Source organism: Notolepis coatsorum (genome assembly GCF_963971535.1).
Source record: "Notolepis coatsorum genome assembly, chromosome: 4".
Lineage (NCBI taxonomy): Eukaryota > Metazoa > Chordata > Actinopteri > Aulopiformes > Paralepididae > Notolepis > Notolepis coatsorum.
The window spans coordinates 76,338,089-76,351,423 of NC_140168.1; the positions used below are offsets into that span (position 1 = coordinate 76,338,089).

Genomic DNA, 13,335 nt, shown 5'->3' on the forward strand with positions numbered 1-13,335 from the left:
AAAAAAGCTGACACTGGGTGAGTGACAGTCTGATAAAAAGCAGGATATCTTCAGTGTCTTTAAACACACGAAAAACGAATAGGAGCAAAGACAGTCATAAAAACTCACCCAGGCGCTGTGCGTAAAGAGAGTAGGATCAAAGGGGCGAGCGCGTCGCCACGGGGAACTGGTTGTCCAAGCGGAATACTTCTTGAATATCCTGGAAGCGAAGCACAGGGAAAAACAGCAGGCAAGGAAGGAACGGCGAATGCTAATGAAATATCAAAACGATCCAACAAAACTTGAATGGGGAAACGGGGTATAAATAATAAGGGAATGCTTAATTGACAAGCTGTGACAGCTGAGGGATGTGATTGACAAGCGTGTGGTTGGGGGAGCACCAATCAACGGCGTCTATGGGAAGAAGCGTGTGAATAGGGGAATGCAATTGATTAACAGAAAACAAAAGGAACAGAGCGAGTAGGCTTAAAGGAACAGAGCAGCGGACCAATCATCACAGTACTTTAAGAAGCCCGTGGTGGGGAAAGAACCAAACCTTACAACCGCCCTATTTCTGTTCTTACCTCCATCTCGAAAGTTATGGAAAAAATAGTCTACGAACAGGTCGAAAAGTACCTTGCGGAAGAAAATCTAATCTACGAATTCCAATCTGGCTTCAGAACATCCCACTCCACTGACACATGCCTTCTCTATTTGAACGACCACATCAAGAGGTGGATGCGGGCAAATACTGCAGCATGTCATGCTGGACCTACAAAAGGCCTTCGACACTGTCAATCACTCCATTTTGATTGACAGGCTAAAAGCAATAGGTTTTAATAGTTTATCAGTGAGCTGGATGCAATCCTGGAGGGGAGAGAACAGATGGTGGAGGTAAACGGTACACTATCCCCCCCCCCCTCCCAGTGCGCTGTGGTGTTACACAAGGAAGCATACTACATTACTGTTCCTAATTTATGCAAATTACATGTTGTCAGCTTGTGAATGCAACTTGTTCCTGTTCGTGGATGACTCAGCCCTGCTGGTCTCTGACAAGGACAAGTTGCAGGTAGAAAAAGCCCTCAGCTCGGAACTCGGCAGAATCTGCACCTGGCTCGCTGATAACAAACTATCATTACACCTGGGTAAAACAGAGTCCATTCTCTTCGGATCAAATAACAAACTCAGCAAGACAAACGGCTTCTCTGTTACAGTGGGTGCCAATATTGTCACAAAGAAAGATGAAATTACATACCTGGGGTCCATAGACGCAAATCTTTCCTGTGACAAAATGGCAAACAATGTAATCAAAAAAGTCAACCAACGAACAAGATTCTTGTACCGGATCTCCTCTTTGGTAAACAAGAATACCCTGAAGACTCTAGCAGGAGCACTCATTCAAGGGTACTACGACTATGCTTGCACCTCATGGTACCAAAGCACCTCAAAGGCACTAAAAACAAGACTACAAACATCACAAAACAAACTGGTCAGACTACTGCTTGACCTTACTCCTAAAACACACCTCACCCCTGCCCATTTTGACAAACTAGGATGGCTTAGAGTAGACGACAGAGTACAACAACTTGCAATGGGCCTGGTCTACAAGATACACTATACACCACTAAGGTACCCATGTACATGTCGAGGTACTTCCCAAAGGTCAGTGAATACCACGACCACAACACCAGAGGGAGTTCCACAAATCATGTGCAACCCAGATTCGGCTCAAACAAGGGACTTAACACGTTTCTCAATTATGCCACATCAATGTGGAACGCCCTACCCACAGCCGTAAAAAAATGTGAATCCCTACCCACCTTCAAAACCGCTCTCAAAGAGCACCTACGGGAGGCTGCCTTTCGAAACTGGCCCCCGTAAATGTTTGAACACCCTAACACCCACCCACCCCCCCCTAATGTACATTTCCCTCCCCCTCGTATGTATATATTTACTGTTAGGATCTCTGTTTATCAGTACTGTATATTTGCATATCTTGTATGTCACAAATGTAACAGTACTGTATATCTGTATGTCATGTATGTCATAAATGTCATTATTAATTAGATTAAATTAGATGATTAGATTTTTATAACTGTATGTTGTGTATGTCATAAATGTCATTATGAATTGAAAATGGGGGACCCTGATGTAAACAAGACGAAAGTCTTTCTCTGTACTGTACTATACCCATTCTGCAATCTATAAAATGTTCAATCAATCAATCAATCACAACGAAAATAACTTGGCATCAAACGAGTACAAATGTAACAGTAAAATGCAATATAAAATGTACAACTGTAGTGTATAAATTAGTACTATTTAGTAATAATACTAATCTGATGTACAGTACTATATACCTGTATGTCATGTATGTCCCGGCCTATGCCATAAATGTCATGATGTCATGTATGTTGTGTATGTCATAAATGTCACTATGAATTGAAAATGGGGGACCCTGATGTAAACAAGACAAACGTCTTTCCCTGGTCTGCATTGTTAAAGTTAGAGGTTCTATGTAGGATTGCAAGTAACTGTCTAACTGCATATATAACTGTTTCCACTAGAGGGCGCTCTAGGCGGAGCCACTCATGATACCACCAGGTGACGAGTATTTAAAGAGATGTCTCCTCCCCCTCTACCTCTTTCCCACCTGCCTCTCAGAGAGAGGAGAACTCTAGTACTGCTGCTGTTTAACATGTGAATGAATAAACCACGCCAAAGGCTAAAGATAGAAACCATGCCTCTTGACCACATTATTGTCGCCCCATAGCCAGATTCTGTCAACAGGTTATGGGCCCAGATCACGCCGGGGCGAAATAATAAGGGTAGCAAGCTTAGCTGAAGTATAGGCTAGGTTAGCGCCGGGAGCACCGCGTGGCTAGACGCTAGGCCAACAAGAGCTAAAGCTACGCCTACCATCAACCAACAAGATGGCGACCAAGGGAAGGAGCAAATGGCCCTCATTCAATGGAAAGGCAGAGGACTACGAGTTCTGGGAAGAGCGCATGTTATGCTGCATGCGCGGTGTGGGACTGAAGACGACGATCTTGACGGCCCCCACGGGAGACCTGACGGCGGAAGAACAAGCCCTGGACGACAAGCGTAACGCAGACGCGTACTGTGAGTTAGCGCCACTGCTCGACGACACAAGCTTGGGGCTGATATTCCGTGACACTAAAGACAAAGGCCGAGAAAGCCTGGGGGTGTTGAGAGAACATTATATCGGGCAAGGAAGACCCCGAGTCGTGGCCCTCTACATAACACTAACAGGACTGAGGAAGGGGCACACCGAGACGGTGACCGAATACGTCATCAGAGCTGAGCAGGCCATGACGGCATTGAAGAGTGCAGGAGAAGCACCAAGCGATGGGCTAATGATGGCGATGGTGATGAGACGACTACCGGAGCTGTACAAACCGTTCACACTCCTGGTAACACACGGTTCAGCGGACATGACGCTGGGAAAGTTCAAGGCCAAGTTAAGAAACTTTGAGGCCTCAGAAGATACCCACCCAGCCGCCACGGAGGCGGGAGAGAGGGTGCTGAAGGGAGCGACGCCAAGGGAGAGGACCAGGCGTGTTGGCGATGCGGAGAGAAAGGCCATCGGAGAGGCGACTGCACAAAGACTGTCTGGTGTAGCTTCTGCAAATCCACGGGGCACACAGACAGAGCATGCATGAAGAAACACGACCAGAGCGCGCAATACGCGCATGGACAAGATGACGGCCATGGACGAGACGGCGGCTACGGACAAGATGGCGGCTGTGGACAAGATGGCGGCTGTGGACAAGATGGCGGCAGCGGACAAGATGGCGGCGACGGTCGACGTGAGACGGATCGAGACGACGCCCGGAGAATAACGGGACAAGAAGACTTCGCTTTCGGGGCGCGGACAAGTGTAATGATAATAATGATATGTGTAGCGTGACGGTCAGTCACGATATTCAGACATGGCATGAGATTATGGGTCATTGTAATTACGAGGATTTACTGAAACTGCAAGCAGTGACAGAAGGCATGCACATTGAAGGTGAAAAGCGTAGACCTGACAAAGAATGTGTAGTGTGCAAAACGGGGAAGTTTACTCAATCGAGAAACAGAAATCCCACAGAAAAAGTAAAGGTACCACTTGCGCTAGTTAACACGGATCTAGCCGGTCCAGTGAGCAACGAGTCCATAGGAGGCTTTAGATATGTACAGTATTTTACAGATGTGTGCACAGGAGCAGTGTTTGTTACTTTCTCAAAGCAAAGAGTGACACACTCCAGGCTACGGAGAAATTCCTGGCAGACGTAGCCCCTTATGGTAACGTAAGATGCTTGAGGTCCGACAACGGAACCGAGTTCACAAACAGAGTTCCAATCACTGTTGAGAAGGTACAAGATAAGACACAAGACGTCATGTCCATATCCCCCACACCAGAACGGAGTGGCAGAGAGGAAATGGCGCACCCTTTTCGAAATGGCTAGGTGTAAGCTAGTAGACAGTAACTTACCTAAGAGCCTATGGCATTATGCGGTGCAAGAAGCCGCTTACACCAGAAACAGGTGCTTTAATAAGCACACGGGCACCACACCCTGTATACAGCACTGACAGGAAAGAAGTGTAATCTAGCTAGAATGCACCAATTTGGATCAGTGTGTCAGTCATACTTACCTGCAGGACAGGGGAAAGCTTGAGTCCAGATGTGAAAAAGGACTCTTTGTAGGGCACGACAAGGGAAGCCCCGCTTTCCTAGTTTATCATCCCGGTAAAGGGAGAGTGCAGAAACACATGCTAGTCAAGTTTGTCACAAAGACAACATGTGAGAGCGAGACACAGACAGAGGAGCCAGAGCTGGACTCCAGAGTAAGGTGTGAAGAAACAGAGACACCTCAGCCCAGTGTACTTAGCACGGTCGAGCAGACAGACAGTCAGCCACCCCCAGAGGGCGATGACGAGGGGCACCCGAGGGTGACGTCAAGTGCCCCAAGCAGTGGGAGGTATCCCTCAAGGGAACACAAACCCCCAAAGTAGCTGACAGACTATGCCCAGAGAGAAAGTGACGAGGATGACAGTACACCACCATTGATTACTGCTACAGGGTAGTCAGTGGGGTACCTCATACCTTTAAAGAGGCCATAGTGTCCCCTGAATCAAGTAAATGGGAGAGAGCAATGGATGAGGAGATGAGGTCCCTAGAGGACAACCACACCTTTACTCTAACCAAGTTACCAGAGGGCAGACAGACAGTGGGAGGGGAATAGGTGTATTCAATCAAGGAGGGTATTGAAGGCCACGACAAGTACAAAGTAAGGTTCGTAGCTAATTGCTTAAATGCTGAAGGAGGGTACTCTATGTTTAAATACGGAAGGAGGGTGGCTACACTGCTTAAATGCAGGAGGAGGATACTCCAGGTTTAAAGACGGAAGGAGTAGAATCCAGGTTTAAATACCTGAGTGGATTCCACGTTTAAATACAGAAATGGATCCCATGTTTAAATACAGAGGTGGATGATTTACCATGTTCTAAATGATTTAATTATGTGGAAAAGATCCTGAAACGATTTGACTGATGTAAGAGATGTATAGAGAAGCTGTGGGTAGCCTCAGTTGTTTGACAACTTGTACTCGCCCTGACCTATGTTTTGTAGTGAGTAAAAATTGTCACATCATTTTGCTGACCCCACAGAGAAGCATTGAACTACGTCAAAAACATGTTTTTCGTTATCCCAAAGGTACAGCAGACGAACAGCTGTGTTTCAGAAAGGGCAGCAAGGGTTTAGGGCTTAAAGCCCACAGTGACACTGTCAACTTGTGAAGCAGAGTGTATGTTTCTAGCTATGAGAATGCAGGAATGTGTTTATCTAGAACAACTGCTCGAAGTGATGGACACCTATGTATATATGAAGACTGTTGTTTATGAGGGCAACCAGGGAACCATTGTGATTGCTAGGAACCCAGTGTGCCGACATAAATGTAAACATGTCGATATAGGATATCATTTCATCAGATCTGTCATCAGAGAAGAAAGAATGACATCGATTTATTGTCCAACGGACGACATGGTAGCAGACACTATGAGAGAACCTGTTTCCAAATTGAAATTGAAGAGATTTGCAGAGGTCATGTTTGATGTGTAAATATTGACTGCCATATTCTTTTTGATGTTCTGGATTGTATTATTTTCTTTGTCAAATGTTTTCGGAGAAGTTATCCAGTGTGCTAAACAACCCTAAGTGGGAGTGTTAAAGTTAGAGGTTCTATGTAGGATTGCAAGTAACTGTCTAACTGCATATATAACTGTTTCCACTAGAGGGCGCTCTAGGCGGAGCCACTCATGATACCACCAGGTGGCGAGTATTTAAAGAGATGTCTCCTCCCCCTCTACCTCTTTCCCACCTGCCTCTCAGAGAACTCTAGTACTGCTGCTGTTTAACATGTGAATGAATAAACCACGCCAAAGGCTAAAGATAGAAACCATGCCTCTTGACCACATTATTGTCGCCTTATAGCCAGATTCTGTCAACATGCATCCCCTTAACAATTGTGTATATTGAGCCGTACTGTATTGTACCCATTCTGCAATCTGTTAAATAAAGTTTTCATTCATTCATTCATTCATTCATTCATTCATTCATTCATTCATTCATAGTGTTATAGTATTATTATGTACAGTGATACAGATATAAACAGACACTATGGTAGTAAGTCATACTGGCCAGCGGTAAGAGTAGGTAAGGGATATATACAGATATAATATATATATGTACAGACACAGACAGTATTATATTCTATCTGAAACGGATATGTGTAGGCCATTTGAAAACTGTTGTCTGAATGAATGAATGAATGAATGAATGAATGAATGAATGAATGAATGAATGAATGAATACTTTATTTAACAGATTGCAGAATGGGCACAATACAGTACGGCTCAATACACACAATTGTTAAGGGAATGCAGACCAGAGAAAGACGCTTGTCTTGTTTACATCAGGGTCCCCCATTTTCAATTCATAGTAGTAATTATGTATTGTATTGTTCATTATGCTCAGTTACAGACTATTTGACTTGGCTTGATTCAACCCCTCCTCTACTGGTGATGAGATCATTCCGTTTCTATGGGGCACCGACTCGACCCCCGCAGTGTTGTGAAGGAGGCGGACCACGCCCCGTCGAGCTGCTGCCACTGTGAGCTACATCCGGGCGCTTTCCAGTCGGGTTACAAGCCTGTGCGAAGATGGCGACTTCAGGGAGGAGTGTATTATTATCCTCCACGTCAACTGGACACAATAATAACACACTGGAGAACCCCAACTCCGAGGACGACGATGGCCAGAACCTATGGTGGGTACAGAAAATAGGCAGGTGTGTGTGTTTTGGATGGCGGGCGGCTTGTTGTTGTGCAGAGCAGAGGGGATGGTTTGACAGCTAAGCTAGCTAGCAGCGGTCCAGCAGGTTGACTGTATGGTGACAAAGCAGCAGCACTAGCTTAGCAACTGTCATAGTCGTTGTGTCAATGAATGGACGAGCAGTCTTTGTATCCCTCACTCCACCACGTCTGTGTCAACGTATCGAAATCAAAACGATGCTGTTCTGTTTTTACAGGTCGACCATCCTGAGCGAAGTATCGACCCACTCCAGATCAAAGCTACCTTCTGGGAGAAATGTCTTGGTCATGGGTGGGTATCTCTCTCCCCTGCTCCCCTCCCTGCCTGCAGTGTCCCGGCTAAGCTAACGCGCTACTAGCCTTGATGGCTAAATAGCTTAGCCTGGGTGTCATCATCATCATCCCTGGGTTTATTACAGTATTCAGCTCAGCTATATTGCGCTAACTGGCCCAATTCACATCTCAACTTGCTGTCTTGAAACGTGTTGTTTTTCAGACCCAGGTCACCTGCCACTGCCAGCCGGTGGTTTTATGAGCGCTGGGCTGTCAGCTTATCATTGACAGGTGTATTTTATTATGATCGTGCAAATCGGTCCACACCCTGTCTCCTCTCTTGTGAGAAACACGTGCAAGTCATTCTAACAATTTGCTTTGAGACGATGCTGGAACTTAGGAGGTAGTCGGGGTGTGTATTCTGAACGGGCCAGTGTTATGTGATGTGTGGGTGGGACACACTCACTGCATGGCTGCCTGCCTCCCTGCTGTCCACCGGCTCTCACACCCGGCGCCTGGTAAAGACGCACCGGGGACGATCCGCAGGCCGCTACGGATTCATACTAACCATTGGCGTGTAGTCTATTATTATCGATCTGGACTTGCTTTCTCGCCACTGTCAACGGACCGTCTAAAAACAATTGCAGACTTTTGCGTTACTAATGCATTGATCTCCCCCCTCGTCAGCAATAACGCAGACATGGTGCAAGAGGTGGAGGAAGGATGCAGCCCTGGCCTAATACCAAGCATAGCCATTGAAGTAAAAATAATTAAGAAAAAAGTCCTAAATGTGCCAGATCCAGAATATATTGTGAATATATAATTCATAGTTGAACTCAAGCAAGTCACCATGGCTTTGATGCTTTCAAAACATTAGAATTCAGAACATTAGATTTGTTGTGCTATATTGCTGCTGAGAGAGAGAGAGAGATCTCCAGTCCATCTCTAGCCCTGTATGGATGAGAGAGAGATCTCCAGTCCATCCCTAACCCTGTATGGATGAGAGAGAGATCTCCAGTCCATCCCTAGCCCTGTATGGATGAGAGAGAGATCTCCAGTCCATCCCTAGCCCTGTATGGATGAGAGAGAGATCTCCAGTCCACCCCTAGCCCTGTATGGATGAGAGAGAGATCTCCAGTACATCCCTAGCCCTGTATGGATGAGAGAGAGAGATATATCCAGTCCCTGTAGCCCTGTATGGATGAGGGAGAGAGAGAGAGATATATCCAGTCCCCGTAGCCCTGTATGGATGAGAGAGAGAGAGAGAGAGATATCCAGTCCCCGTAGCCCTGTATGGATAAGAGAGAGAGATATCTCCAGTCCATCCCTAACCCTGTATGGATGAGAGAGAGAGCGAGAGAGAGAGAGAGATAAGTCCCCGTAGCCCTGTATGGATGGTGCAGCTGACAGGATGATGTGATGGGTATAGCTACATGATTTTACACATTCCCATCATGCACCTCACCCAGCCAGTAGCTCTGGCAATGAAGTAATGCCATTGGCTATCCGGATGCTAACCTACCTCTGACAACTAGTGCTTTACAAAGGAGCCATTGATGGGGTCAGCTGCCTCTCTCTCTTTCTCTGTGTGTATTTGCTTCAGTGGGTGGAGCGGTTTTCAGAATTTGGATCAGGTCTCTGTCCAGTGTCCACATCACCTTGCAGCATCCAAGCTTATATACTATGCTGCAGTGTAAAGTCTAAAGGCTCTTTCACACCTGTCTGGTGGAACCGAACCCTGGAGCGTTTATCCCCCAGTATGCATGTCGTTGGAATTGGTGTGAACACCGGAATCAAACTTGGGTTCGCACCAAACAACTGCACGCTGTTTGACCAAAATCTTGCATTCAATGAAGCTGATTGGGCAGCTTCATTATTTCCAATTCCAAATGTGTGATTATTTTTTTTTCATCATCACACAAGATTATATATGCTGCTGGTAATTAAAAAAAATTATAATAATGTGATACATTTTGCTGACACTTTTATCCAAAGCGACTTACAAGTTCTGTACGACAAGTCGGCAGGATACTAAACAATTACCTTGCATGCATAACTCAGGTGCCAGTAGCCTGGACAGTAGTGCATAATTAATCACAGGCAGTGAATCGGAAAACGTATAATGTTTCACAACAACACTTGTGCAAGCAAGCCAAAGTAGAGATTGCAAGAATATTTTTAGTTTGCACGTGTTCGTTAGGATTCCAAAAGCCTGACCTGCGGGATCACATGGCTTTGTTTTACGGAGTGTGATTCATCTGTTGGTTGTCAATGTGAAACATAACCCAACCGATAAAAACTGCAACAAACTTAACGTAGGTGTCAAAGCGCCCCAATTCTAAACACTGGCCCTGTATCTGTTTTTTGATTTTCCTGAAAGGATGTACAATGTTCTACACTGTAAATAAGTGTATTGACCTGTATGTACGGTTGTATCATGATTAATTGTGTATTATTATCAGGTTTGCTTTTAGGGAATGTTAGTGTTTATTGAAGTGTGTGTGTGTGTGTGTGTGTGTAGGTGAGGTGGGCTCGGGGAAGACCACCCTCGTTGCTAAGCTACAGGGGGTTGAAGAGTACATGAAAGGGCGTGGCCTGGAATACCTCTACTTCAGTGTCCATGACGACGACATTGATGGTAACCTCCCTAGAACTCAAATGTCAATGTGTTGAACTTGACTGGTAGCTGCTCTGTAAGCTTGTCCTGTCGGTATGAATATGTTGTCGGAGTAATCTAAGCATCATGTTTATGATATCTCTCTAGAGTTTGTGTTTGTGTGTGCGCTGCATGCGTCTAATGTGTATGTATGTGTGTGTGTTTATACTGCTGTGCATATTTCAGAATTGTGTGTGTGCGCATGTTTCTCTCTGTATATTTCTCTGATGAGTCTGTCTTTGTATGTGTGTGCAATGCATGCATGTGTGCGTTCTTGTGGTTATATTTCTGATATGTGTGTGTGTGTGTGCGTTACCAGACCAGACCAGATGTAACGCGTGGGTGTTGGACGGGGACCTCTACCACAAGGGTCTCCAGGGGGTGGCCGTGCCGGTGGACGCAGTGGGCGACTCGTTGCTCCTGGTGACGGTGGACATGTCTCGGCCGTGGAATGCGCTGGACTCCCTCCAGAAGTGGGCCGCCGTCGCCCGGGAACACATCGACAAACTCCGCGTTGCCCCGGAAACGCTGCGGGAGCTGGAACACAGACGTGAGTCACGCGGGAAGATCGACAAACGTTTGAAATTGTGTTTCTCTCCCCCCCCCCCCCCCATGCGATCGTGCAGAAAGACCTCTTTAAAATATAGCACTCAGCAGAGAGGTTCTATTATTTTGGGTGTGACAGTGGCTCAGGAGGTCATCTGAAGGTTTCCGGCACGATTCCCGGTCCTCCCGGCTTCATGTCGAGGTGTCCTTGAGCAAGACATTTATCCCCTGACTGCTCCCGACGAGCTGGTTGGCGCCTTGCGTGGCTGCCTTTAGCGTCGGTGTGTGAATGATCCTCCAATCACAACCGTTGCTTCCCTCGGGACAAACAGGTTGTCAAGGGAAGCAACAGTTGTGATTGGATGATTGGGGCTTGAGATAGGGCCAATTGACTGAGAGGGGGCAGCCCTACTTTCAATTAACATTGTGAATAGGTTGTGTTGAAAGTGAATTGACTCCGACCGTGTGTGTGTGTGTGTGTGTGTGTGTGTGTGTGTGTACGTACATATGCGTATGGTGTGGGCATGCTAAGTTCAAACAGAGGTTCTTTTCATTAAAGAATAGTTACACCACGACATCAGGAGGTTTCCTGATTTGGCAGTCAAATGAGGATATGTTTGATGTCCTGATTTAGTTTGACATGCTATTTTAGTGTCAGGGTTAAGGATAGGGTCAATTATGGATTGAAAATGAAATGTCTGTGTGTAGTGGTGAAACAGTTCCAGGAGTACACAGAGCCGGGCAGTGAGGAGAGCGCCCCCCAGAGGAGGAGTGAGGAGGAGGAGAGCGTCCTGCTGCCCTTGGGAGACAACACACTCACACACAACCTGGGCGTCCCGGTGGTGGTGGTCTGCACCAAGGTACACACACCTCACTTTTATATATCCTTGCGGGGACATTATGTACTCAAGGATAGAAGTACAAGAACAGACACACACACACACACACACACATCCGTCCTCTTATCGGTGTGTCTTCCCTGTCTGTCCTCAGTGTGATGCCATCAGCACTTTGGAGAAGGAACACGACTACAGAGACGAGCACCTGGACTTCATCCAGTCCCACATCAGACGCTTCTGTCTGCAGTGTATCCTTCACACCCCTCCCCCACCCTGTGCTTCTGTTTCCGGGGCTGTTTTCTTGAAGAGTGACTAAACGGGTGCATTGGGTTGCAAACAATTTTTCAAAGTTCTCTCCTAAGTTAGCGTGTAACGTCAACACTAGAAGCTTAGTAACTCCTAGATAGTTTGTAAATCGGCTAGTAAAATTGGTTGCACCGTGATTACTTATTATTATTTAAGTTTATTTATTTATTACTCCGGGACAATGCACATTAATCAACACTTTCAGTTTCTGCATCAATGTAAATGTGCCAGAGTTAGCTAATGGTCTAGTTTTCATCCGTAGTCCCTGCCTAACATGCATGTCTTTATGGTGTGGGAGGAAACCAGAGTACCCAGGGGAAACCCACACTAACACAGGGAGAACATGCAAACTCCACACAGAAAGGCCCCCTGCCGGGGTTCCAACCCAGGACCTTCGTGCTGTGAGGCAGTGGTGCTGACCACTGTGCCACCGTGCCGCTACTGTTTAGTTGTTACTTAGTTATGTCGTAACTTATCTCTGTGGAGCAACTGCTGTTATTTTAGTGATGCGTAAATCACAACTTAGTAAGCATTTACTGTTAACTAGGCTGAGTTTGAACTTACACACAGCAGGCAGTCCTTTTGCTGCCCCAGTGGTCGACGTGTTCACCCTGCCGCACACTCTGCCCCCCCGTCCTGTGATGTCCGAGTGTCTTTGGAGGTGCTAAAAAAAAAAAAAGAGGCACTCTGACATCACAGATCATGTAACGCGTCTTTCCGTTGACTCCTGTGTACATCGGCGCCGCCTCTAAAACAGCAGCATGGGTCCTTGACGGGTCTGTGTCAGACGGGGCGTCTCTGCTGTACACGTCTGTGAAGGAGATGAAGAACCTGGACGTTTTGTACAAATACCTGGTCCACAGACTCTACGGCTTCCCCTTTCACTGTCCCGCGCAGGTGGTGGAGAGAGACGCCGTCTTCATGTGAGTGTTTGTTAGGAGAGAGTTGTGTTCATGGAAGCCTGGCTTTGAGTGTGTGTTTTGTGTGTGGTCCACATTTAACACATTACAAGTTCAAGTTCTTTATTTGTCAAATAAACAACAATACAGGGGCATTGCAGGTAATGACATTTTTGTGTTTCGAGCTCAGACTCAATAGTGCACAATTAAGAAACGACAATGAATACAAGAATGGTAACAATAAGTAAGTAGTAGTAATATGAAATGAAATATACAATGAGGTAAAATAAAAGTCAATTATTTACAGAAAGTGTGTGTTAGGTCGTAGTACAAGTGCAGTATTATAGGAAATGTGCTTACCGTCTTCTCCAGAGTCGGACAAGAAGATATATACCAATTTCCTCTCTGCGTTCAGTAGAAAGCTATCCAGCTGCAAGCTAGACTAGCTTAGCACAAATTAATG

At 46.1% G+C, this 13,335-nt stretch overlaps 1 protein-coding gene across 2 annotated transcripts in view; it reads left to right on the forward strand.

Moving 5' to 3' along the window:
• Positions 1–7,185: 7,185 nt before the first annotated feature.
• dync1li1 (dynein, cytoplasmic 1, light intermediate chain 1) overlaps positions 7,186–13,335 on the forward strand; it is a 30,074-nt gene continuing 23,924 nt past the window's right edge. For both annotated transcript variants that reach the window (XM_084312722.1, XM_084312723.1), the window contains exons 1-7: positions 7,186–7,310; positions 7,572–7,645; positions 10,148–10,264; positions 10,602–10,832; positions 11,537–11,688; positions 11,822–11,915; positions 12,761–12,896. In XM_084312722.1, the coding sequence (XP_084168848.1) occupies positions 7,204–7,310; positions 7,572–7,645; positions 10,148–10,264; positions 10,602–10,832; positions 11,537–11,688; positions 11,822–11,915; positions 12,761–12,896 (911 nt within the window). In that variant the 5' untranslated portion in view covers positions 7,186–7,203. The remainder of the gene's footprint in view (positions 7,311–7,571; positions 7,646–10,147; positions 10,265–10,601; positions 10,833–11,536; positions 11,689–11,821; positions 11,916–12,760; positions 12,897–13,335) is intronic.